Source organism: Epinephelus lanceolatus, chromosome 12 (assembly GCF_041903045.1).
Source record: "Epinephelus lanceolatus isolate andai-2023 chromosome 12, ASM4190304v1, whole genome shotgun sequence".
NCBI classification, from domain to species: domain Eukaryota; kingdom Metazoa; phylum Chordata; class Actinopteri; order Perciformes; family Serranidae; genus Epinephelus; species Epinephelus lanceolatus.
Window position 1 is genome coordinate 16,176,505 of NC_135745.1, and position 27,160 is coordinate 16,203,664.

Genomic DNA, 27,160 nt, shown 5'->3' on the forward strand with positions numbered 1-27,160 from the left:
GGAAGAGCAACTGAGGAGGGATCCCTCTTCCAGGACGGACAGATGTGCAATAGATGTCGTACAGAACAGATCAGCATAATAAATGAACAGTAATCCGTATGACACAATGAGACAGAAAGAGAGAGAGAGACAGAGAGAGATGCAGGACAGACGGTAATGACAGTAGCTTACAACAACATTAATGAAAGTAATAATATTATAGTTATAATTCTGGCTATTGTGGTACAATATGTTGAAAGTATATATTAATATCTGATAGTATACATATGTGACAATAATCATATGTGTATAATAACATAATACTTGTCGCCGGTTGTTGTGTCACTGGTAGTATTGCAGAACAAGAGATCTTTAATTGTCTTTAACTCTGCCACATTCATGTCAAAATGTTCACAATGAGACATCAATGAATTCACTTTAAAAGTGATGGATAAATAGCTGATTGTTTGAACTGAAAATAACCCAAGTATAAATTAGCACCTGTTCCATGCACACTATTTATACATCCCTGTTTACTTGATGTTTCAACACGCTCTCTACTTTCCCCACCTCTCCACTTAACTGCTCCCTCCAGCTCTGCAGACCCCAGTGCAACCTACAGGGTCTTCAGTCTAACTCAGGTCTCCAGAGCCTCAACTGTCAGGAAGATTGACTACTGATGATCACTGTTTCTGAGGGACGGAGTGGAACACAGTAAACATTTCAGTCCCTTATAAATCTGTGGCCAGGAAAGGAGACAGCAACGACGCCCACCTCTGACACAATGACATATCATGGAGTTTATTTTGTTTAAGGAAGGGTTGTACCCTCTGGCATGGGAACATGGTTACTACAATAGCAAGCCCAGCCACTGGCAAATAGGAGTTAGTGAACTTGGATCACAAAACAGGAACACCATGACTCAACATCAAACTATCCACGTGCAATAGATATTGCAGAATTATTTTGGTCCGCAGAGTTTGGATTACACCATACATACATGTAAAATAAGTTTCTTTGAAATGCTACAAAATAAAATAATTTCGAAAAATGGTCAGAAGAAATATTAAGCTATATAGAAGGTGCTTCACTCAGCTCAGGTTTTATTAAAGGCTTATCATGAGTTTTGAATATAAACGTATTCACATACTGCTGGAGTGCAAATGTTGTAGTCTCAGGACTGACTGTAGCTTTTCTCTTAAAGGAGCTATATGTAAGAAATCTAAAGCAAATAGTCGTAAAATCCTCCTAATATGTCACAGAGACTAAGGAATAATGTTCATATAACATACTGATCACACCGACAACAATAGTACAGCCAGAATATTTGCATCTAAAAAATTTTTTTGCAGTCTGCAAATCATGTTTATGTTTTAAATTTGTGTTTTGGCCTGTTGCACCACCCACCGCCGTCTACCAGTCACGCAGTCAGTAGAGTCTCAGCATCAGTTACACTTACGACTGAGCTACAGCAGCACGGCAAGCAGCATTAGCAGTGTCCCGGTACATAGCATTAGCAGCCGGCTCCTCCTCAGCTGTATCCCGGCAGCAGCGTTAGCAGTGTCCCGGTACATAGCATTAGCAGCCAGCTCCTCCTCAGCTGTATCCCAGCAGCAGCATTAGCAGCAGAGAAGCCGGACTTGCTCGAACGGTCCGCTGGAAAACCGAAGATCAAGGACGCAGCAACGCGGCCCTGCCACGGCAGCCGCCCATGGGCAAACAAATCAGTCTCCAGCGTGCCGCTGTCCAGCAACCTCGAATCGGTAGGGGAGGGGGGCGGACACGACTCACGGCAGTATTTTGAATTTGAGTGCAGTAACCGTTTTGGCCACATTCTTAAATACAGAGCCTTTAAAAGTCTGGTGTGTGGGAATTAGTGGCATCTAGTGGTGAGGCTGCAGAACTGAAATCTCCCATGTGCCAAGAGTGAAGGAGAACTTTGGCGGTCAATGTGAAAACATGAACAGTCCTATCTAAAGCCAGTGTTTGATTTGTCCATTCTGAGCTACAGTAGAAAAACATAGCAGACTTGGTGGAAGAGGACCCGCTCCGTGTATAGATATAAACAGCTCATTCTAACATAACGAAAACACAAGAATTCTTATTTTCAGGCAATGATACACTGATGAAAACATTGTTATGAATATTGTATTCCATTTCTGCCAATATATCCCCTTAAATCCTACACACTGGACCTTTAACTGTTTTTCTATCTTTCTTATGTCCTTGGCCTCTTAAAAGTTAATTTTGGCATGAGGTTAGTCTGCACTGCTATTGTCCCTTTTACACCATCTCCCAGGAACCTTTGCTTTTCTTGTATACAGTGAAAAAGCCCTGTGGAGAGCAGCCTTCCTACTCTCCTTAAGTAACCAAGTTAATTCTTGGCCTTCCCACTCTGACCTATACAAAGAAAGAACAAAGAGCGCAAGTCATTGGCACCACAATAGCTGTATACAATCTCAGATGAAAGAGGCTATAGAAAGAAATCTGTCTCAAACGCAGCATCTTGTTTCCACTTTTACAGCGGATGTGTTGTTCTCAACACAACCAAGAGTCAAGTGTGTAACAACAAGCACACTTGAATGACAACACAGAACTTAAGTGAAAACATACGCCATGTTAAAATAGACACACAGATGTGCTGAGAGCTTGGAAAGGCCCGCCATTCCTCTATCGCTGAGGCTCATGTATCCTCATCTTCCCACAGATACTTACTTCCTTCTCTCTTTCCAAGCCACGAGAGACTCAATGGTAAACAGCTGTGCAAGCTGTTTGTGACTAACAAGTGATGTCATTTTGTTGGGTTGTTCCTTAATTTTATTTCAACACATTTGTGTCCTCTGACCCTGCTGTGACTCTTGACTGTGTTGTAAATTTTGCTCCCACTACAGGATCTCCTGTTATCCACGGGCTTTAAAGAGGAACTTGATCAATTTTGCACATAAAGGACAGTTTATACGTCATGGGGAGTACACATGTGACTTAACAAGGTGTGGTTTTGTTTCGGGGTCATGTGGAGGACTATCTCTTGTTCAAAGCCCTGACACACCAAGCCGACAACTAGAAGTCGGTCAAAGTTGGGTCACTGGTGAGTGTCTGCCACCCTCCTTGGTGCTATATTTCCTGCACTGTTGGCCCTTGTCGGTGCTAGCATGCTTTTTTATCACTGGTTCAGCATGCTGAATTGGTGTCGGCAAAAGTGGAGCCCGTCAGTAAACGAAATCACTTTGATTGGCAGTTCAGCTTAGCACACAAGGAGAGAAACAGAAATGAGAAATGCAAACAAAGACCTAAAGTCAAGAAGGAGTAAAGTCGCAACAAACTTTTTACATGAGGTAAGATTATTTTTCTTTAGCCATTGAGCTCTTGAGCAGAAACATTTCCTGGTTTGCGTTATTTTTCACTGGTGCACAGCAAATATGCCTTGTTCTTTCAACGTTGGATGTATTGGTAATGTGCTAATTGCCTAACTAGCATTAAGATGTTCTTCCAGTTTGCCTTTGTGAACGATGACTACAGCCAACCGCCATCTGCTGGTATGGAGGGGTATGGTCGCTCACACAGGCACAGAACATAGGTGCTTGTTGGCTGTTGTTTTGGTGTGTTCATGTGCAACTTTTTGGCTGTGACACAGTGACCTGAGGTGATGCGGCAGGGGGGTTTCAACCCTGCTAATTCTCTGAAGTCAGTTTGGTGGTGTCTGGGCCTGTAGGTGCAGTGATTTCCTCTCTGCTGGTTGTTTGGCAGATTACTGTGATGTTGGGAGGACGTTACTGCTCCTGGCCACAAAACCGTCCCACACATAATTCCCTACAAAACTACTTCTTTTTTTATGGTAAGCGTTTTTCCCAAAATGTCAAATTACTCTTTGGAATCTGTCTCCTGTGAGTTACACAAAACTATGTAGATGTTTAATCCTAAACGGCTGGAATGATTCTCTGACTCCTTTGTTACAGGGCCAAGTACTGAAAACAGACATTTCTAAATCCTCTCTGTAGCTAAAATAGTGCCACCTCCTGGAAACTCTGCTTTTTTATTCAGTTTTTCTTTTCTCTTTGCAGCCTGTTACCCATGTTAGTGTTAGCATTTAGCAAAAGTGTGGAATCGAGTCACACGACTTGGACTCGAGTAAGACTCAGTGACATGTTTGATGACTTTAGTCTCAACTTCAGGATAAAAAGATAAAAAAGAGACTTGCAACTCAACTTGGACTTAAACACCAATGACCCGTGACTTCACTTAAACTTGAGCCAGTTGACCTTCCTCCAGGCCCAAAGATTTAAAAGTATGTTATTAAAAAAATGATCCCTAAATCATTTCATTTCCTGAATGAACTAACTTTGATGCTATTTATTCCCAGCAAATTAACACTGAATTCTCTAGATCCACTTTGTTTGAACAATCCGACGGCATTCAGTCAAGTTGCAGCAAAGACCCATGTGGAATTAACGTTACATTACTGAGCGCCAGTTAGCAAAAATGATACCGAAGATAATTTAATTCATGTACAAAAACTATGTGATGGTCAAGAAAAAAATAATTGCAGTATGCAAAATATTTGGGTCAGAAATTTCACAAGGAAATGCGACAACTTCCAACCCACTTGTTTTGACAAGAAAACACAAATTTTAAAAAGCATTCATGATTTATGTTAGTCTAATATATTGTACTCTGTTGCTAAAACGGCATTACATTTGGTGAAGGGCACATTAAGAACTCAAAACTAAAAATTTAGGATTTGGGACTTGAGTGCAAAGACTTGAGACTTACTTGTGACTTGCAAAGCAATGACTTGGTTCCACGTCTGGCATTTGGCACAAAGCACCACTGTGCCTAAGCCCAGCCTCACATACCTTGCAGCATGGCTGTAAGCTCTTGGTTTTGTTAAATGTAATTTATCAAACAAAATCACATTCACCACCAACAGTTGGTATAGTATGATTGCCATGGATATCATGCCAAAAAATAGAACTAGTGGTATTGTTAACATCATTATGATTATTAGAATAATTAATTAATATAAGCATATAGCTTAAGTGTCACTATCAGAGTCGGTATCAGTGTTATAGGGGCAATACTGTAGTAAAACAGTCTGTGCACTTGTGTATCAAGCAGGCAGCAGCAGCCTGACTGCTCTGTATGATTCCCACATACCTCAGTGATCCTATAGTTAGCTTATCTTTTGGGACTCTACCGACAGAGGTTAAGTTTACACATATAATGGCCATTCCGTTTTCCCATAGGCTCTTCATAATCCAAGACAGGCATTTCCATTAAGGGTTCACTTGGCTGGTGTTTCATGAACCTGCATGTGTCAGTCAAGCTGACTCGGAGAGCTCACTGAGTGATATTTGAGATTATACCACCCCCTGGTGACACAATGAGTGACTCATTGTGACAAGATGTGGGGATGGGAGAGTGAGTTAAGATGTGAGAAACAATGGAGCAACTTTAAGGGGGAACTTTATCACTTTATTCAATTCTTGTTTCAAAGTATGAAAAATCACGTGAAGCAGTATGTCCTAAATGAGCCACTGCAATGAAATATTTTAGCCATTTAGCCACTTTAGGTCAGGGTGACCTTGCATGTCTGTTCATAGGCTGGGAAACTACGCTTTACAGATAATGTAATGACAAAGTTGTGTGTCTCTATAAATACCAAATTTAGTTGTACTGGCCTATATGGCTGCTGATGGGGACAGAGACTTTAAAAATGTAATGAAAACTTGAACAGAAAATCAGAAAATTACCTCCAAACTTCACATTGCTAAATGTTTTAGGAAAATTAATCGTTTCCAAGTTTTTCTATGTAAGAGAAAGGGTGTGGCTATTACTATCCTTAGTTTTTTTTTCAGGTGTGTTTAGACTTTAGACTGTTTTCTTTACCACATTTTTATTTTTTTCTTAAATATTTGAATTATTACACCAGAGGACAGCTCCTAAATTAAAGAAATGTTTGTATATTTGAATGTTTTATACTCTCAAAGTTTTAAGATGCACAAAAACTTTAATGACAAAAGAGGATGCCAATGTTTGATACTCAAATATAAACAAATGAATAGCAGCAAAGCATAAAGTCAATGTAAATGACGGTGAGTGGTTTGTGCTCGGAGTCTTATCCTTCATTATTTTTGCCACATTCACCTCTCATAAACTTTCCACGTGTAACCACCTTTCCTGAGCTGCAGCCAGGGAGAAATAAAATAGAAGCTGCTGGAAAAGTGAATGTCGTGAAGGAATTATGGCTCCAGATTCCAACAGTAAGGTCTTTTTAAAAGATGTTCAAAGCGCTACACCGACAATATCTATCCCTTACCATTAAGGCTTCTTTGGTCTCAAGCTCCCAACATGCCCATGTATGGTTGCACTGAACCATTTAGACCCATAAAACTGTCAAGAAAATGTACAATGTTACTTCAGTGTCTTTTTGTTGGGTTGGTGTTTTTTTTATTGCCTTTGCTGTTTTGTGATAATCAAACACTATTGTCTGCCTTTCTTGTGGCCACAGTCTTTTAAGTGCTGAAATAGCAGGAAATAAGACGTGTGAAGTTTTACAACAGAATGAGTGATATCTCATCAGCTGCTGATTTAGGACTGTTGGGGCGTTCCTGGTCCTGAGTCCCCCCAGGTGGCACTGTTCCTCAAGACAAACCTGCTCTGCTTCCAGAGGATCTAACAAGCTATTTCTCATTCAGACCTTTCAAACAGCTTCAGTAATCACAGCCTGGTCACATCATCCTTTCATGAGGTCAAACTTTACCTTATCTTTACACCAGCCACAGGCTCAACTTCTGCTGAGATCAGACGAATAAAAAAACTGTCTTAAGTTGATTTTTTCAGTAAAGTCTTTACCACTTTTAGTCATTTTCCGTGATATTAAACTATACCTAAATCTGGTATTATAGTTAAAACAAAAAAATCAGAAATAATTACTGCTATTTGGCAAAACATGATCCTAAATCCTGTCACCATTACTCAAAAAAAAAACCTTCCATCACATCCAGGAGCGGAGCAGAGAAACAAGTCCTTACAGCAGGATGGATTAAGTGTCTGCTAGTGCAGTCTTATTAATCTAAGACACAATTGTGTCTCTTGCGAAATATGTTTATATAGTTACGTGGGATTGTAGAGAATACGGCATCTTGCATAATATCTTATTAAGCCATTTTGTTTTCCATAGTGTCTAAGCCTTTTTCCTTCAGTCCCTCTATTCTGAATTTACCTTGTATGAGTGTTAATTTTGTTTTCTTTGGAAGAAAAACACAAGACACAGCAAACCCAAGCACTTTCTTGTATAATTTATATTGAAAACATGTTAAAAACATTTGTTTCCCTTTATAAAACCACATAAAAACCATTACCTGTGGTCATAATTACAACAGTGTCCTGGTAATCATATCCCCCTGTCGTTTCATGTGTAACTGGAGCGATGCATCTTAATACCAAGTGCATAATGGATTTAAAATTATGCTGGGGGTAATGAGCTGTTCTGAGCTCAGTTTGGCTGGTTGTCCATCTGTGAGCCTGACTGGTAAGACTGGATGTCCTCCCCGATGAACTCCGTCACTGTGGAGGGAAAAGAGAAAATCACAAACCTGTTCATCACTCCATTCTTTCATTCAACAAATACTTAATGTCCTAGAAACAGTTTCTTCAGCTTTTTGCTGGACTCAAACCAACCTGTCAATCTGTGTGTATTAACCTGTAAATAATTTTATACACATTGATTTGGAAAGCAGCGGGAGTTGCAACACCTGAATAACTTGTCGAAGATGACTTTCACAGCGTCTCAATAGTGCAGACTGTTTTTAAAATGTTTGTGTTTTGCATTGTCATTTGGCACCTATCACAATTATTCACTGCAAATCCAAATATCAGGGCAGATACACAAATGCCCGTGACAGGGAAGCCCGTGACAGAGAAACTCTGGCCAGTCACAGGTCGTTTCAGAGAGAGGAAGTTCTCCCTCAAGTGAGAGCATGATTCAATGGCAGATAATCCTGAAGTTGCTATTCCAGCATTGGCAGCAAAAGCTTACCGTTGAAAGCAACCCAAAAAGGAAGATGGACTTATCAGTTAAAAAGAGAGTCTACAAGGGAGTCTGACAATAAACAAAATAAAACGTGTAAATATCGGCAAAGCATTTCAGAGATGGAGAGAAAATGTTGCTAATAGTTTTGTCCTTTAACTCACTCACACTCACTCTACAAACCATCTCACACTGCTAAGGGCTTTGAAGGAGAGCTCACAGCAGCTCCAGAGATGAACCCACAGTCAGGGGCCACAGCAACATGAATCCAACCATGTACAAACCCCAGCTCCAGGGGACCGGACATCCCCAACTCCTCATCAGATCAGCTAACAGGTTAGACCTGACACTGTCCCTGGCCCCTACCCCGCTGTGACACCTGGCACTGGGGGCATTCACACTGACAAAATTCGAGCTACTACAACTGCCGACTGAGGTCTGTCTGCCGAGCTGTGGACTGTTCTTCTCTTGGGGAAGCAGTCCACAGCAGTGTGGGGCGAGGCCAAGGGACAGGGCTACTGTTAGCTAGCTAATTCTTGTCTCATCTGTGGTCTGATAGAGAGAGAGCAGGGTGAGGAGGAGCGCAGCAAATGGGCTGTGTGAACCTCTACAATGAAATAGGATTAAATAAATCAATGTATGGGTAACGCTAGGTTACTGTTTAAAGCCCATGCATATGCCTGCGGTTGTCTGGTGATAGGGGCTTGGTAAAAAGAGTCGAGAGCTGCAGGAGAAGGGTGAATTTTCAACTTTTTTTTCGTTGTTATGCCTTTTCCAGATTTCTGCCTACCATAGCTTTAATGTAGAAAATGAACATAGGCCCACATATTATTATCAGATTCTTTCACACTCTCAAATACCACAACTTGTATTGGCTGCAAAACCTATTTTGACCTGGGCTATTCTATGCAATATTCTGACATTTTACCCTCCAGAGAAGAACAAATGAAAATTATCATTACTTTAAGAATCATAAAATCAATGTAAAGATGGCCAAACGTCTTAATAAGTAGTTACTGAGCACTGGCCATATCTACTAAGAACAGTAAGAGGAGCTTGTTTTCAGGGGCATTTCTGCTTCTCAGGCTTCACTCCCAGTTATTAGGCTGGCACATAACAATTGAGCTCCACCCTGACTTCACCTCCTGGTCAAAGTTTGGATTTCTTGATGGATTAAAACTAACATCTGTTCACTTTGTGTTTGTTCAAACTTTAACCACAATGACAGAGCATCTAGTGTTTTTTTGTGAAGTTATTTTTTAGTATGCAGTTAAATGGTAACTGACCAGGCAGGTAATGCAATGTAAAAATATAAATACCACTGCAAGGAGGTTATCTTTTCAGTTTGGTTGGTCTGTTTGTCAGCAGGATTACAGAAAAACTACTGGCCCGATTTTTACAAAACTTGGTGGAAAAGTGTAACATTTGCCAAGGAAGAACCCGTTAAACTCTGGAGTAAATACGTATCACTGGGCCGATACCCCAATTATTTTTCCCTTTCATTAACATTGCGAGATTGGGCATTTGGGAGCGCCCTTCTAGTGTGCAGTGTAATAAAGTTTTGACCACCACGGCAGGTATGAGATGAGTATGGAGAGCATCTCCCACCACCATATAAAGCACCGAATGAATAGAAATGAATAGAAATATTAATTCAGTATCATCAGACAACTAAATCCCGGTTTTTAAATCTATACTGTGTCATCTGACATCTGGCATTACTGTACTGAATAATCCACAGTTATGCATGTAACCATTTACTTAGCCATCTGCCATCCACCAGTCTGTTTATAATCAAACACATTGATCCTCCCTCTCGTCCAGCCATGCATTTATACTGCACATAAAAACATTTCTTAATCATCTCCGTCCATCATTAATATGTAGTTAATAACTTAATCTTTTCAACTGATTATTACACATTTGCACTCTGTAAGATTAAGACAATAACATTCAACTCACCTTCATCAAATGTAATGTGGTGCATAGAAGAGCTGGTAAACTCCAGGGGGCACTCCTGGATCTTGGCATCCCTCTCTCCCCCATGTCCCATCCCCAGCACCCTTCCCTGGGGGTCCCAGCCCTCGTAGTGGGAGTAGGGTGCCGGGCAGATGTCCTGATATGGGCTGGGGTTGGAGGGAGGGGAAGGACATACCTCCTGAGGATAAGCAGAGTACTGTGGGTAAGGGGAAGTGGGGATGGGAGGCAGAGGGGAGGTCGAGATGGGACTGCCGGCAGGAAACGGGCTGAGAGAGGAGGAGTGGGAGGGAGAGGGCGAGGAGGAAAGGTAGGGTGAGTCCAGCCAAGGGGAAGGGGAAGGGGAGGGAGGCTGCGGACCGCGGGGGTATAAGGGGGGAAGGAGCTCGGTGAAGCCCAGCTCCAGGTTCTCAAAGCTGGGGTGACCCTCGGACAAGGCTGCCCTGGACCCGCTGGGCTCCTCCACCGTAGCATCAGGTTTGGAGCAGTACTCCTCATGGTAACCCATAGTGGGGCAGGGAGGGGAGTAGGTGGAGGGGTAGGGGGGCAGGTGGAAGCCCAGGCCTCGATCGTCACCCATGGGGTCGCCTCTCACAGGAAAGCCCCTGTCCATCCTGGGTTGACCCCCCACAGGACACACACTCCCCCCATCCAGAGGCAGCACAGAGGGCCGGGACAGCAGCGGGTCCTCCTCTTTGAACATAACTGTGAGGAGAAACAGAAACACTTTCACTAATATGTTGTAATAATATTTTTACATTTTGTATTCCAGGTTCTCCCAGTGAGGACTTTGATGTTGCATGATGTTTTTTATATAGTCACTTTTTATTGGAGTTTAATGTGGTTTATGTCTCTCGGAAATAAATCTAGAACCACATTTCTTTTCATTTTACATTTATTATTTGTTTTTAGCTTTTATATGAATGTAAAAATCTTATTACATTTTAGGTTATGGTATATAATTTAAAGAAGATGTTTTCAAAAGACCATTGTGCAATGGGAAATCTCCAAATGAGCATTATAAGAATGAGAAATATTTATTTTGACTCTTTAAAATCATATAATTTAAACAAGTCACAAGTAGTTGGAAAGAAATTCACATAGGTATTTGGAAAGAAAAAAACATTCTAAAAGTACAACTATTGGTCAAATTAACTCATAAAATACAAAAAATATTGAGGATATATGTTTTAAAAAGATACACTTAGTGATGTAAAAGTGGAAAATGCCATAAACAAAAATCTTTTTTTCCTTTCTTTCAAAAGTAAGATGAATTTTTAATCAATCAAACACACAAACACAAACTGAACAAAATCCGCTACAGATAGAGGAGAGACAGATGTGAATACGGTGTGATTGGACACTTACTGGGGAGATACTTGAAGCAGTGCGTGCTGCTCCTTTTCCTCTTCCCATTGGAGACGTAAAGACTAACCGACACCGGCCGACTGACAGACAGGTCGCTGTAGGCGGGGACCCTCACACACAACAAACACTGTAACAAAAAAGAGGTGTGGACACAACGGTACAGACTCAGTTCCTGTTGTTGCAGATACTTTTTGGAATTGGTGACATTTTGAGGACTGATGTCACACATGCAAAATTACCTCATTGCTGTTGTCTCGGTCGACATGAGCCTCCTCCTCCCACTGCAGTTTACCATCTAATATTAAGAACACAAGGTAGAATTAAGTGTAACGTAGATACACACGCATTAAGACACACAATAAGTTTAATTAATATAATGTGCTGTCAATGTATCACAGATAACACCCAACATTAAAGCCTTTGTAAAACTGGTTGGTTCTGCTTCTACTGCTCCTGCACTCTCACAACTGTTTTTAAAGATCATTTTATGTCAACAAATCTATTTAAATTTTTATCTCAATTCATTCTGTTGTGTATTCAGCATCCTGGAAAACCCCAGACAGTCTCTCTGAGACAGTTAAACCCTGTTTCACATCATGTAAAAGCTATTATCCCTTTTCTATTTTTCCCTGAATGATGTGCTGTACAGCCGTACAATATCTAAAAGACTGACTGCAATTAGATAGCCTTAATGGAAAGACCGAGGCATGAACACACTGCATTGAGATGTATCTATTTACACTGTGCTACTAAATTAAAAAAAAAGAATAGAAAACAAGCTAGTTTTTTAACATTGAATTTGGGTTGCACTTACTGAAATTATTTTAAATGTTTTTACAGACTCAGTGTTTGTATCTGAATTGTATTGCAGAAAAAAAAATTCACTACTCTGGAAGCTAGTTATTTTTACTGGCTTCATTTCAGTCAGAAACTCATCAAGATATTAGATAAAACAGATCAGAAAAACAACTTTAGAAAGGCCTGTGTCTCCTCTGTGGACCTTTACCTGTCCCTCTCTCCATGAAAAGGACTCTGGAGATTGGCAGGAAGTTAGAGCCGCTCAGCAGAAGCTCCTCTCCTCCCTCCACAGAGCAGGAGGTAAGACTCACGGACTCGATGACAGGCAGCTCCTGAGCCGAACGCTGGGCTAAGACAGGGACAATCAGGCAAATTAAACATGACCTCACTACCACTGTATGTCCTCCTTATGCATGCAACAATTCTTACACAGAGTGGCTTTAACAACCTGCTTTGGTAAGTGTTGCGCAAAGGTGTGTTCTCTTTGCTGTTTAGCGCATCTGACCAGATACTCACAGCATTCGATGGCCAGGGAAGCAACCTGCAGAGCCAGGACTCGGCCAGGCGCGGCTACAGGGGGCGCTAGAGGGAGGTGGGTACGAAACACCAAACGGACACGTGTGTTCTTCCTTCCAACGTCTGTTTCTCCTTTCCTCAGCTCGATGTCCGAGTTCCTCAGCTTCAGAATCCCAGCACAGTCGATGCTACAACACAAAAAATGTTAAATCTATCCAGTCTCTTGTAGTCACATTCTTCAACATTGGTCCAGTAAAGAAATTAAAATAATTAACCTGCTTCTCAAGTATAGACTGTAGACTTCAACATAGCCTTAAAACTGGAGTATAAGGCTGAAAAACATGCACAAAAAGTTTTGTGAGCTTTTAGGGAAAACACTTCCTGTCTCTTTGCTACTCACAGTGCAGTCATGTTGTTCTCAGGGTTGAGAGGGATGTCCAGCAGTTTGGTCCCCGCCTGAACGCTCTCGTGACTGGCAGTACCCACCATCTTCCCTGTCACTCTGAGAGTGGAGAAACAGCTGGATTTAACAGCCCTCCGTTTACAGTTTTTATGCTGAATCAAAGTCCCACAATAGACTTGTGCTCTGCCCAAGCTGGTACAATACAATTTATGCTATTCATTAAATGTTTTTAAGTTTATTATTTTAAGTTTATTTACTTTATTAATCCCCCTGAGGGGAAATTCAATGTTTTCACTCTTGCTTGTCAATTACACACAGGTCCGAAAGACACACACATGCACAAACAGGACCTATACATGCACAAGGTAGAGAGATGTCAGAGTGTAAGTGATGTATCAAGCAAACATTTCCAATATTTGCGGTTTACAGCACGTAACAGTTGTTGGACATAATGTTAAGATTTTCTTTTTTTTCTGTTTTATATCAGTGTAAATTGGAATACCTTTAAATTTTGGACTTTTGGTCAGACAAAACAAGTAATGTCATTTTGGGGTCAAAAACTTGTGTGGGCACGCTACCAAGGTGCTCAGCTGGAATTGAACCGGCGATGCTGCAGTTTTGTGGCATCAGCTGTAACCATTTGGCAACCAAGATGCTACGTAGTGTGCAAAAATAAATAAAACGCTTTTCGGATCGAATAAATAATACAGAAAATGTCCTAATTACTAAAAGCCATTGGAATACAGACCAATCAGTCCCTGTTAATATCCCAAAAATATCTCATAGATGTCGAAACACTGAGCAGAATGACAACATGATCTAGTTATACAACAGCTACATGTCTTTGCTCTTAAAGACTTTACATCTTCTATATTAAGCTGACGTTCTCATACCAGAGCACGTTACATTGAGAATAACTGGTGCAAGACATTTCCTGGAGCAACACTGGAAGCAGCTGGTGGTCAGTTACGCAATGGTTAAAGCCACAGTGGTCAGATGATGAATATACAGTATGTGGCGTCCCTTGAATAGTGATGTCGGTTGGTAGTAGGTTTGACTTTAAATAGAGATACAGCACAGTACCTGTGTATCTGATAGAAAGGATGTGGCCTGATTGATCGGTCATCAGCTGTTCCAACGAAAACCTGAAGGGAGAGTGGCTTCCTCTCTGTGTATCCACACAGCTGTACAGAAAGACACAGTGTGAGGGACGAGATCAAACTGTGATGAGGCCAACAGCAGTGAGAGACAACATGAGCCCTGAGACTTTGTTCCAGTATTGTGAAAAATGCAACAGTCAAAGTAAATTTCTATTTCAGCTTCAATAGAAATTACATTTAACATAAGGACAGTCAGAGCCGTTAAAATGATGTCACTACAAAGGCAAATGGATTATCAAAATATGGGTTCATGCAGCATTTCTAAGGAAGACATTGTTTGGGAAGAGCTAACGGATTGGTGTCACTTTAAGCAGCTGCCTAAATCTGGAGATTTGGGTTTCACCTTGACGACAGGATGTCCTGTTGGCGTGGCCTTGACGGCTCCTCTGCTTCCCTCTGTCTCATAGTGGGCTCTGTGGTGTGGACGGGGCTGCACCTCAATACGCAGCTCGTACTGATCAAACTGGGACGGCAGTGGCCAGTCGAGTGGCGGCAGAGCATTAGACCTACAAGTGGATTAGACACATTAGACAGTTTTAGTTGCAGTGAACATGGAAAAGAATGCTGAGATGCCAATGAATAACTATTTTTCAGACCACAAATGGAATTTACACATGCAAACATGACAAGTCCAAAACGGACTTATAGGGACAAATAAATGCTCATTAACACAGTTATAACTGATGGTTTAAATCTTTGTATATAAAGCCAAACTAACCGTTCTCAGTGCTGAGCCCTTCACATAAAAGTATCCACATTTTTATTGTGATTAAGATGCATTTACTTTTGTTATCTTCATTTTTCGTTGAACAAAAATCCTGAGTAGATCAGTGAACTCCAGCTTTTACTGTCTTTTTTTTTTTTTTTTGAAAATCCAGAAAAAACCATGGTGACATGCTGCAAACATATTACCTGTTGTATTTTAACACAGTACTGAGTTGATGTTAGATAACTTTCTAACAGCCAAATTGGTGCACATACAGTGCCAATTTGCATGTCAGAGTTCACTCTATGCACTGCACAAATTTACTCCATAAATGCACTCAGTGAGTTCCACTGAAATTAATTTATTTGATGAAATTTATCTGTTACAAACGCTGGTGTGACCCAGCTTTTGGTAACATACCAGCAGCTTTTATTTGTGGTGAAAAATTGCATTAAAAATTCAGTATAAGCATTTCTTTTTAGAAGAGTAATGGAGAGACTATTTCTGGAAAGACACTGGTATTCACTTTTTAAAAATGCAATGTTTGTTTTATTTCTTTTTATGTTATTTCTAATATGGGTAAGCCTTTAACACATCATCAGTACTGAGCTTTAATCTGTGATTTTTGATATTATCATGTATGTAGGTGGTGTGTATCCTTGCCTGAACAGAGGGCTGTGGGCACTGGCTCGGGTCCGGCCCCAGGCTAGAGCAGGAGGTACAGAGAGGTAGTCCATGCCCAGCGAAGGGGGCTCTCTCCTGGTATGCTGAGTCTCTGACAGCGGGCAGGGGGAACTATGGCCTGGAGCCTGCTCCTGATCCACCCCCCTGGGAGACAACTAGAACCCAAAAGGTATGGTTCACCATTTTAGTGCCACATATGGAAATAACATTTGAGAAACACCACGAAACCAAGCATCTTCACCTGTTCCAATGACGTCTTCCTGGTTTTCTGTGGGATGCTGAGCTCACAGCTGCTGGGCGGAGCTTGCGACTGAGGGTTGGAGTCTCCACCCTCGAGGCTGCATCCCTGCAGCTCCTCTGAGTAACTACCCCTTCGTGAGGTACAGGGAGAGACCATAGGGGAATTTCTACGTTTTTTACCCCCAGGGGACGTGGGCCTTGAGGATGGCGAGAGGCCAAAATTGATTGTGGCCTCGTTCAGCTCCTCTTCCTCCACCAGCAGAGAGTCACAGCTGGAGGCTGGACTGAGCCAGCCGCGGGAGGAGGGGCTGGAGCCAGGGCTGGGACTGTGGCTGAGGGAGCCAGGGCATCTGTCGCGATAAGTAAAGGGGTCCAGCAGGGGGAGGTAGAGGCGCTCTCGGTCCCACCCACCGCCGCCGCCCATGTCCCAGTAACTGGAAATGGTGGGTGCTATATCATCTTCAGGGGAGATGGTGGTTATCTGGATGCTAGGACACTCAACCACACGGGACTCTGAAACCTGGAGGACAGATGAGAGCAACCAAAAAGTACTTAACTTTCATTTGGTTTTGAGAGTCAGTTGATAACACAGAAAATGCCAAATATTAGGTTGTTCTAACTTCTCAGACGTAAGTATTAGCTTGGTAAGACCATTCTGATGACGTCAGCTCAATATTCTGTTTTGCTCTTTGTATAAGTGTGGACTTACTGCCGCCCAAAACACTTCCCAGGAATTGAAATCCAATCAAGGTCAATCAGGGATCTGCACCGTAGTTGACAACATAAGCAACCTTTCAGAGACTGCATTGTTGTAGATTACAGAATGCAAGCCGCAGCTTGCAGAACAGTAATGGCGGCTACCTAAGTAACTAGCGCTGACTCTAATGTTAGTAGAGTAAACACATCAGTAAGTGAAGTTATTGCAGAAATGTAGTCAATAATAACAAATACACAAGAATGAGAGTATGCACTCTTGGAGTTTCTTTGAAGAAAAGATGTTTTTTGCCTTTCTTCCAACTGGATTTGGCAAAAAACTTAATTTATCAACTGGCTCCATTGGTGATGAAGATGATGTTCCCCGGTGTTTTGTTATGCTGATTGGCTAAGGGAGTTTGTCTGACAAGGCGAGTACGCCCAAGTGTTTGGCGCGAGTCCAGACTGATACAGAGAGCGAAACAAAATGTTGAGCTCACATCATCAGGGTGGTCTTACCAGGCTGGGTTCATATCAAATAACTTTATGATTTGGGACTGTTGCTCTGATAAAACATGCAATGTGACCTCTTGGAAACTGTAATGGGCACTTTTTCTAGACTAAACTAAGGAATTAAAAAGAATCAAAGATTCATTGATTTACAAAGGAAAACCTTAATTAGTCACCGTTCATTTTTAGCAGTCTAAACAAAAAAGGTCATTCTGGGTTTCTTTTTGATTGATTTTCTACATTCGAATCAGCCATTTCTTTCCCTTGAAAGGTTTTGATATACAACTCTACCACAGTTTTTATCACATAGTAACACAGTTGTGAACAGAAACTATGTTGAAATAGTTTTTGCACGTATGAATTACCCCTTGGCTCTTCCTATCATTGTGAAGCGTAATTCACCAAGCGCTGGATTGTATACCCGCTAGTAGGGAATGTGAGCTAGGTTTAGATCGTCATGAGAGCTTTACCCTACTGATGAGGTGTTGTTGCAATAGTAATCCTGCTCAGTATGAGAGGAACGGCAAACTCAGACATTTGATGTATGTGCTTGGCTTAGAAGCAAATGTGAAGCAAATGTGCTTTTGCAAATGTGTAGAAGCAAAAGCGATTATGACTGAACATCTCTGAGCCAGACATTTATAACAACACCATAGTGCCGGGGATCTTCGGTTGGCCACGGATAGCTGACTTTGGTCAGTGACAAGAGTCGTTTGTGACAGCGGTGGGGTGTGGACAGATGATGGTCTCCCCTCTCCTATATTGCACCGCATGTTTGTGAAGAACCTGGCGATTAAGTCCCTTGCAGATGAGCTGATTCTGAGTCAGCATTTTGTATGAAGCAAAGCAGCTCCCTTGCTATGATTTATTGAAAGTCAGCCCTTGGGGTAGCTGTAGATCAGGAGGCTAGAACGGGTCGTCCACTAATTGGAAGATTGGCGGTTCGATCCCCGGCTCCTTCAATTCATACAGTATCCTTGGGCAAGGTATTTACTGAACTAACGATAATTGAGAGCATGTGAATGTTTAAAGTCGTTTAAAATTTGAGTAGCAGATGAAACCTTGTATAATAGCTGTGGCCACCAGTGTATGAATGTGTGTGTGAATGTAACATGTAGTATAAAAGTGCTTTAAGTGGTCAGAGGACTAGGAAAGCAATATACCAGTGCAAGTCCATTTACTATGTCCACTCTTCAAGTGAACAGTAACATTTTTAATGCAAACAAAAACTACCAAATTCAATTTATCAACATCCATGTTTGCTTAAAGTTTGTCTTTCAGGTTTTATTTCACATCAACATAACTTGTGAATGCACATCTTTTAGCAGCTGACTCTCAAATATTGGATGGTGGACTTCCACACAAGGAAATCAACTAAATGATCACTGTAACAGATTACTTTCAGCAAGACTTTAGAATGTGAAACTAATACTCTGTTTGAATTAACTGAAACCACTGGCTTTTGATTTTCGAAAAGGTCCGTACTAATCAGGCTGTTCTCTTGCACTGTTCGTATGTATTCCTACAAAACGTAATACAAGACAATTTGCAAGTAATGCACATAATCACGAGCCAGTAATTTGTTAACCATTTAATTCAATGACCAATGCACTGACTGGAATAAAGATAGAAGTAGAATAAATACCGAAATTGAGTGTAAGAAGGCTGGTTGGGGTGGTGGACGGATCAAACAAACACAGGACTTTGTCCTAGGAGACCAGTGTTCAGGATTGTGTGAAACCAGGTGAACTCTGAGTTATTTTAAGGTACGTCATTACCATGTTTCCTGCCCTAATCTTATCAGTGCAACTTATCATTTAAGTATGTAACTTTACGTTAAGTATGCACTTTTACATTAATTTGTGGACTGCTAATTCGTTAGATATCATGCAAACTGCTGTTTGAGGATACATTGTATAATATATCATCCGCATATATTGCATAAAGAAAACTGGCAAGAACAAGGCCAAGTTCCCCCCAGTTTCAGGGATGATTTTCTCAAAATATTCCAAGTCCAAATTTACCTCCAAAGATGTGCATCTAGGTACAATTGGCTTAGGCTAGTTTTAGATTAGGCAATTTCCAATTGTGTGTGCTGACCATTGCATCATTACTAAAGCTGTAACAGCTTGTGATTTGTCATTGGAGAAAGTCAACATGTCATTGGTGAGTGAAGGACCCATCGCTACACTGAGGGGTAAAATATGCAAAAGGTACAGAATGACCTATAAACTTAAGTTTTCAGGTTCAAACCCTCTGACCATAAACAAGCAGGACTTACAAACAGTTCATCTCACCTGTACAGAACGTGCCGGCAAGCTCTCATAGGTCCCGCTGAACTCTCTGGCAGGAGCCCTCCGTGGAGGCGGGGAATGCATCCCAGCCCTCTGATTGGATGAGGGTGGCGGGCTGGGGATGCTGATTGAGCGGTGGTTATCTGTAACTGATAGAAAGAATAACTAGACTGAATGTGTGGTAACATGACAGACACTGACACCAGAATATGATTTAGAAAATAAAGTGGCAAATGTCACAAGTTTAGAGCCCCGAGAGAAAATACTTGTATGCTGTTATTGGCGAAAGTATCACAACTGTGGACAAAAGTTGGTCTTACTTGCCTAAAAATGCTGATTATAAAATGCTGCAAATGAAGAGTTTACTCTGTGTTCATTTTCCTTATATACACCTTCACTTCCACATGGCAACAATTTAACTTCTGGCTGCTTTCTAGTTTAAAAAAAAAAAAAAGCAACAACTTTTTTTCTCTTTTGTTCAAACAGACTTTCTTTTTATATCATACATTGCGGGTTCTGAGGGTCATGTGGCCTCCCATTAATCTCTTTTTACAACCTCAAAATGACAGTTAGCTCTCAAAGCGTGCTGTTCTTTCAAATCTGGCACGAAAAAGACTCATTACATGTCAATCAAAACACTGTAAACACAATTTGTGGTCAGCAGAGATTCATTTTTTATCATCAGCATGCCTATATTGTTCATTACACATCAATTTTCCTTGATTTACTGATCTGTAATTGATAACATATGGAAAATGCATGCAACTGGGACTTCTCCTCAGGAAGTGCAGTTAATGTCTTTGAAACAAGTGCAGCATTGTGTCACTTTTAATATAAAAGAGCAGGTTGACATTTTGGGAAACATGGTGGTTCGCGTTCTTGCCGAGAGTTAAATGTGAAGGTTGACACCACTTTTATATGTGTACGGAAAACATGAAGTGTGGCCAAGAGACGGTTAGCTTAGCCTAGCATAAAGACTGTAAACATGGGAAACAGCTAGCCTGGCTCTGTCCAAAGGTAATAAAATCCGCCTGCACTTTTAAAGTTACTTATTAACATGTGGTATCCTAGTTTTTAATCTGTACAAATCCAAAGAGTAAAACTGACACACTGTGGTTTTAGGGGTCGTTACGTGCCAGGTTGTTGAACTATTCCTTGAGATTAAACAGCTTTATATTGGATGATATGAATGCTAACTTTGATAACATGCTAGGCCAATTGTTATTCTTTAGAGGTTGGTATTCTCCGACCTGGACCCTATTTTTCCAAGTTTTTGCATCTAAGTGACTAATGGGAACAACTATTTTTTAAAACTGGTCCAGTATTGAGCGAGAGTGCTGCAGTAAACTAAGAATGTTTGTGTTTGCCACTGACAGGATCAGACTGTAAGTGACAACATTATGGAAAGGATCCCTACTGAGATAGATCTTTTTGTTAAAGATTAAGATCCTTTTGTGTAACCAGAAACAACCCCAAAATTGCTATCGCCACCCGCCCCCAGACTCCACTTGAATAAATAGTGATTGAGCGTGTATAGAGCCAGCATATCTTCACATCAGACTGCGTGAATTAAGGATTTATTTCAACCAAACCAGAGCTGGCGATTGTTGTAACAGTGGAAAGACGAACCGAGACAACATTTGTGAGTTTTATTTTGTTGCTGTTGACTTTGAATGACTTTGAATGAAGTGTGTTTTATGATGTTTATGATGTAATTTTATTTATGATGTAAAAAAAACAAAAAGGATCTTAGCCTTGAACAACAAGGTCTATCGTTGTAGGAATCCTTTCCAAAATGTTGTCAGACACAATACTAATAATAATCTGAGCCCATCAGTGACAAAAACAAGCACTTTTAGTGGATGTAAACTAATGGAGCACAATGCCATGAGAAGTTACATCGCAGCCTGTTTTGCTGCAACTGGCTGCAGTGCTCAACACTGGACCAAGTTCAAAAATTGTTGCCTCCATTTGTGAAAATAGGGACAAGGTTGAAAAATACCTGTTACCCCTTAAGTGTTAGTCTTTATATTGTTATTTATTTCAAAGATCAAAGATAAACATTTTTATTCTATGGCAAGGCAGCACAGAACATTTTAGTGAATTAAGTTGCAACTGTAAATGATACATTTCTAAAATCTACACAGAAACGGGAAAGTATGCTGTACATGAGATTTTTGTTGGGAAAAAAACTACATGACAAAGAAGGATTTGGTTTTATATTCCATAATCTCACACAGTCACATGGAAACAGTTTACTCAGCACTTTTATAAACTCTATTTCGGGTGTGAAGAACTATTTCAATACATGTTTTCCATGTATTATAGTCACAAATAGTGCAGTAAAGGGTGAAGTGGGAATTGTAACCAAACATTTGGCTCCCTGATCCAAATCTTACACCACAGAGAATCACAAACCCAATTCTGCAGCTAAACTCAACAGTTATGAAGACGATTTGTGGATTTTGTTCTACCACACCTTCTTTAAAAATTTTCAGAGAACAAAACGTTTTGGACTTTTTGCCAACCAATCATCCGAATGAGGACATGACCTCTAAAGACCACAGTCCTCACCACAACATTTCCCCAGCGTGGTGTGGTCGGCCTCCACATGGAGCCAAACAGTAGTTACTCTGTAATGAGCGAGGCTCCAACTGATCATTGTTGCGCTGCAGTGGCGGCGGGCCCTACAGGCAATTTTTGGGCAACGCCGGCACACAACAGCAACTGCCAACAAATTAAGACTTGGGGTGAAAAATCTTTTCAAATGTTTCCTGGCAACAGAAATATTTCCAAGTGGTTAAAGCTGCAGTGCTGAGGCAACTTCTCTTTTCACATGAAACAATGATTCAGATGTTTGTGTGCAGACCAGCAGAGAAGTTTATGAGGCACGAAAACATACCTAACACAATAAAGATCTAACAGATCTAATGTACTGTAATATTTTGCTCTGTGTCCTGGGTTGAACCTCTCACAAAAAGTGATTAAGAACCTTACGAGGGGTCTCAAGATGATAAACAGGATATAAAGCAAAAAATATATACGTTTATGCTACACTGAAGACGCATGTTTACTCCAGTTTTTCTGACTTCTCTCCAGTTATTGCTTTTTTCCTATAAAATAATGGACACTTTTACCTCTTCAGGGTTTTCATAACTATGCAGGAAACAATCATTTATTTACGTGTGGACCAGCAGAAGAGTTTATCCCTACCAAAGCTGACCTGACCGTTATTTTACACCATCAGTTTGTCACTTTCTTTTGGGAGGCCTCATCTTAAAGGGATAGTTCACCCCATAATCAGAAATCTATATTTTTCCTCTTACCTTTAGTGCCGTTTATCAGTCTAGATTGTTTTGGTGTGAGGTGCCAAGTGTTGGAGATACTGGCCGTAGAGATGTCTGCCTTCTCTCCAATATAATGGAACTAGATGGCACTCAGCTTGTGGTGCTTAAACTGCCCAAAAAAAAAAACATCTATAAAACTCAACAGCAATGTCTCTTTCCAAAAATCATGACCCGCTTACTCGAGATAATCCACAGACCTTGTCATGAGCAGTTTCATGTAGGAACTATTTTCTGTCTACCGAATAACACCCTCCACCCATATCACGATGCAGACGGAAGCAGGCATCTACTGGTGGAAGAGAGGCTTATCCTTGCAACAGCGTGAGATGTTAACATTAATGGCGATTCTCTGCCAAGCTGTAACATTAGCTAGCTCAGTGTTGCTAGGTGAGCTAGCAGTAGATGCATGCTTCTGTCTGCATGGTGATACAGTCGGTGGGTGTAGTTCAGTAGAAAGAAAATAGTTCCTACATGAAACTGCTCACAACAAGGGGTGTGGATTATCTTGAGTAACTGGGTCATGATTTCTGGAAAGAGACCTTGCTGTTGAGTTTTTCCATCTAGTTCCATTATATCCTACAGAAGGCATACATCTCAGTGGCCAATATCTCCAACACTCGTCAACTCACAACAAAACAATCTAAATTAATAAACAGCACTACAGGCAAGAGAGAAAATATGAATTTTTGATTTTAGGTTGAACTGCCCTTTTAAGTCAAGCATGTTTAATATACTGTAATGTATTTTTCTGTGTCCTGAGGTCAACCTCTCATAAGGAGTGACACTTCTCAACGTGGGGTCAGGATCCCCACAAGGAATCACAAGATTTATTTGTTGGGTCCTGACACATTCCTTCTACAACATTTTGTGTCTTTTCCGATTTTCTTTAATAGTTACTTTTATCCTGTAAACTAATTAATTTTGGCCATGGACTGTCCTCGGTTAGTGGAAATGACATGACTAATCCACATTAAAAACACTTTTTCCATCGTTGTCATTACAAAAGTCAGTGTTTCTGCTATAGATTACTTTCATTAAGTCACGGCGCCCTGCCAGCTGAGTTTTTAGCATCATAACATCATCTGGCCTCATGTTACCTCGTGTAAAAATGAATCCATTGAGTCCCATGCAGCGATACACAGATTTTGAATTTGGGAAACATAGAGCACTGGTATTGGGTTAGTGCTCTGTATCTACAGACAGATACATTACATACTTGAGGGATCTGACAAGAAAAGGTGGGGTCAGTGCTGCTCTACATTTGACCACTTTGGGCATCTAAAAGTAATTCAAATCGTATAAGTTTGGTAGTGTCTAGTTGAACTGGTCACAACTGTAAGAAACATTGAGCCAGTTAAGTTAGCACTGCTTTGTCGCAAGCCAAAGAAGTTGTGTTTGACAGGTTTGCGTGTTTTATCAAGACATGGAAAGTTGAGGACATAAATCTGAATAAAAGGGGTGCAACCAAAGTGTCAGGGGAGCTGACCAAACTCTTCTGTGATGCTCTGAAAAGTAAAAACACTTAAAGTCAAGAATTACTCTGTTGTTTGTCCTGCAGTTCACTTTCATGCCTTGGGTGTGGTAATACAACTGTATGCCAGTGTGGGCGGGAAACAAATGAGAGAGTGGATGTGAGGATAAGAGGTGTGTGTTTGTGTGTGTGCGTGTGTGTGCGTGTGTGCAGTGAAAAATGGGGGAGATGGAGGTTGAGTGAAAGAGGGAGGGAGGTGTGTATGTGGTGCCTGTTCAGTACACAGAGGTTGAGATTCCTTCCCAGATGGCAGCTGTTAACTCCACTCACACGCACAGCTGATTAGAAACACATTGAGTCTGGGGCTGCACGCACACATGCACAAACACACAAATACACACACGCAGAAAGGAATACAGTCAGATATGCACACAACACACAAAAGCACACAATAACAAATATACTAATGCTCACATGCTTACAGACAGAGGCACGCACTCACATCACATGCAAGTTCAAACACACTCATACACTAAATGTAAGCACAGGCATGCCAATAAAGGCCCTCATTACAGCACATGTAACATCCAACTACACACTCACACACGCACGCGCGCACACACACACACACACACACACACACACACACACACACACACACACACACACTTTCCTATGCATTGGAAGCCACACTGTCAGGCCGCTCAGACCTCAACCATCTCATGTGTCCCTGTACTTCAACACATTCAGTTATCCAAGAAATGACTCTAACCCAGGCTGCTGCTGCTGGAGGATTCCAGGTGCAGGAGGGCGCACTCACTGTCCTCCCCGGGAACGGAGCTCTCCGGCTCGGCTGTGCGCACCGGGGATGGCCCCTGGTTCTGCCGCGGCGGCGGGTCCTCCTCAAACACCAACTTGAACTCGAACTCGCCCTCCTCCCAGCCCGAGCCCGGCGCGGCCCCCATCGCCCTCCGGCAGCAAGGACAGGATACAGATTAAGTGATACAATCTTATCTCCCTGCGTCGGATACAGCAGCGACTTAAACGTCCTTGGTGCGCCTCGAAAAAGAGAAGTTCCCTGGAGATATTCCCCCAAAACTTTTTGTCTTTCTCTTACGTGCGTGTCATTGCGCAAATATCCCTCCTCTGGGAAGGTTTTGGTGTAACTTCAGCAACTTTTCCAAGCTGTTTCTACACGATGAGGACTGCTTCTTGCTCCGGTATTTGCAACTTTTTCAGCCTGGATGCCTTGCGGTCCAAATCAAATCTTCGCTCTGGATATCTTACAGTCTTTTCCAAAACATATCTCCAACGTACACTCGGGTCTTTCATTCTAGCTCCATCGCCATCCCTGTAGCTTCTTCTTCCCCGCATAAGACAGAGAGAGGGAAAAAAAAGTTTATCAAATATTTTTGTCGTCCTTTACCCTTAATTGCCTTTGGGTGGGTTTCCCAGCTCCAGTTGGACCGTTACTCATTCCCCATAGGACCTTGTGCCTGTCAGTCATGAATCCCCCCTGCCCAACCTCCAACCTCCCTCTTCTCCCCCCTCCTCCCCACTCACTCTCGAGGTTTCTCTTTTAGTCAAACTCACTTCACATTTACTTAATACAACATAACATATTTGAAACTCCAATTATGGCTTGTCTTTACAACTCACATCTTATTCAGCATCACACACACACACACATCACTTTCTTGGTGTTGTTCCACTAGAATTTGGTTTATCTCCATGTCATCCTCAGCATCAATAACTTTTTCCCACATTTAAGCCCAAAACAATTTGATTATCATTCCACTCATGAGCAGGACTCATGGCAAGCAGCTCACTGTCTCCAAAACCTGCCATTGTAGGCCGGCTGCATGGCCACCAGGGCTGTGATGTTAACTGTCAGTTAGTGAACATAAGAGGGCCTATTTCCTGTGGTGATGAACACGACAGCCCCCCTTTTTTGGCTGTCACTCTTCCCTCTCCTCCCCTTTCCTCTTCTTTTTTTTTCTTTTACCCCACTCCTCCTTCCTCTCTTCTCCCCACCAGCTCCTCCTCGTCCCTCCTTCTCTTGAGTCTCTCTCCCTCCCCTTCCTCTCCACCAAAGATCTGTTTCTCATTATCCTCTGTAGTCTGCTCTCTGTCTGAGTCAGGAGACGAAAAACTTAAATAAACACACTCTCTCTTTGGCTCTCTCCGCCTCAGCCCAGCTCCTTAGTCCTCCCCCCTCCTCCTCTCTGTCCTCCTTCCTCGTCCTCCTCTGATTCTCACAATCATTATGGATGTTATACTGGTGTGTAACTGGGGCTTCGCTCTCCCTGTCATCCTCATGGGGTTGTGTGGGCAGGCCTTGGATCCTGATCTCAAGATGCTGCAGTCTGGTCGGGGAGAGGGAATAGTGCTACCAGCAGGGCCGACGCAAGGCTTTTTAGGGCCTGAAACAGAATCTAATAACTCATACTCCTACGAAATCCCCATGTGACAATATTGTTGTGCTCAACAGCAGAATTAAGGAGTATATCCATTTCCTAAACATTAGCCGTAAAAAATTAATCCAAAAACTACTTTTCATGTTTTGAGTCTTCAGTTTGTTTGGGCACCCCTTGGCCGCATAGGGTTCCTAAGGGATGACTAATTTTGTTACTGGCTTTCATTTATTAGCCTAACAGTTTACAATTCAGACCCAAAGATACCACTGAGAAGATTCAATACAATCCAGTAAGGCTTTATGCAGTATATAAGGCTAGTCTCATGCACTGTTCATGTGTATATAATCCATGTATTCAGGAAGGAAACAATGAAGTGACAAATGCACTGACGGGATTAAAAAAAAAGAAGGAAGTATAAAGACCAAAAGTCTGCATAAAGAGCCAGGTTGGGCAGTGGATGGGTCACACAGCACAGGCCCTTCCCCCAGGGGACCGGTGTTCAGAACTGTGTGAAACCAAGTGAACTTTGAGTCATTTTAATGTACGTACGTCATCAAAATGTTTCCTT

At 41.6% G+C, this 27,160-nt stretch overlaps 1 protein-coding gene across 1 annotated transcript; it reads right to left on the bottom strand.

Annotated features, from left to right (window-relative positions):
- Positions 1–7,262: 7,262 nt before the first annotated feature.
- On the bottom strand, positions 7,263–25,635 carry nfatc4 (nuclear factor of activated T cells 4). The gene is made up of 13 exons (XM_033649869.2): positions 24,948–25,635; positions 19,361–19,506; positions 15,862–16,380; positions 15,600–15,775; positions 14,574–14,736; positions 14,154–14,254; positions 13,068–13,169; positions 12,668–12,855; positions 12,360–12,500; positions 11,593–11,648; positions 11,354–11,480; positions 9,971–10,690; positions 7,263–7,545 (listed from the first exon to the last, which is right to left on the bottom strand). The coding sequence occupies exons 1-13, from the start codon at positions 25,138–25,140 to the stop codon at positions 7,475–7,477; spliced, it is 2,703 nt and encodes a 900-aa protein (XP_033505760.1). The 5' UTR covers positions 25,141–25,635; the 3' UTR covers positions 7,263–7,474.
- Between the last annotated feature and the right edge of the window lie 1,525 nt (positions 25,636–27,160).

Coding starts and splice junctions, on each gene's coding strand:
- nfatc4 (XM_033649869.2), bottom strand. CDS start 25,140: ATGGGGGCCGCGCCGGGCTCGGGCTGGGAGGAGGGCGAGTTCGAGTTC. Junction 14,255..14,573: donor CAGGACATCCTGTCGTCAAG/GTGAAACCCAAA, acceptor CTTTCTGTACAG/CTGTGTGGATACACAGAGAG. Junction 7,546..9,970: donor CCACATTACATTTGATGAAG/GTGAGTTGAATG, acceptor TTCCCTCCACAG/TGACGGAGTTCATCGGGGAG.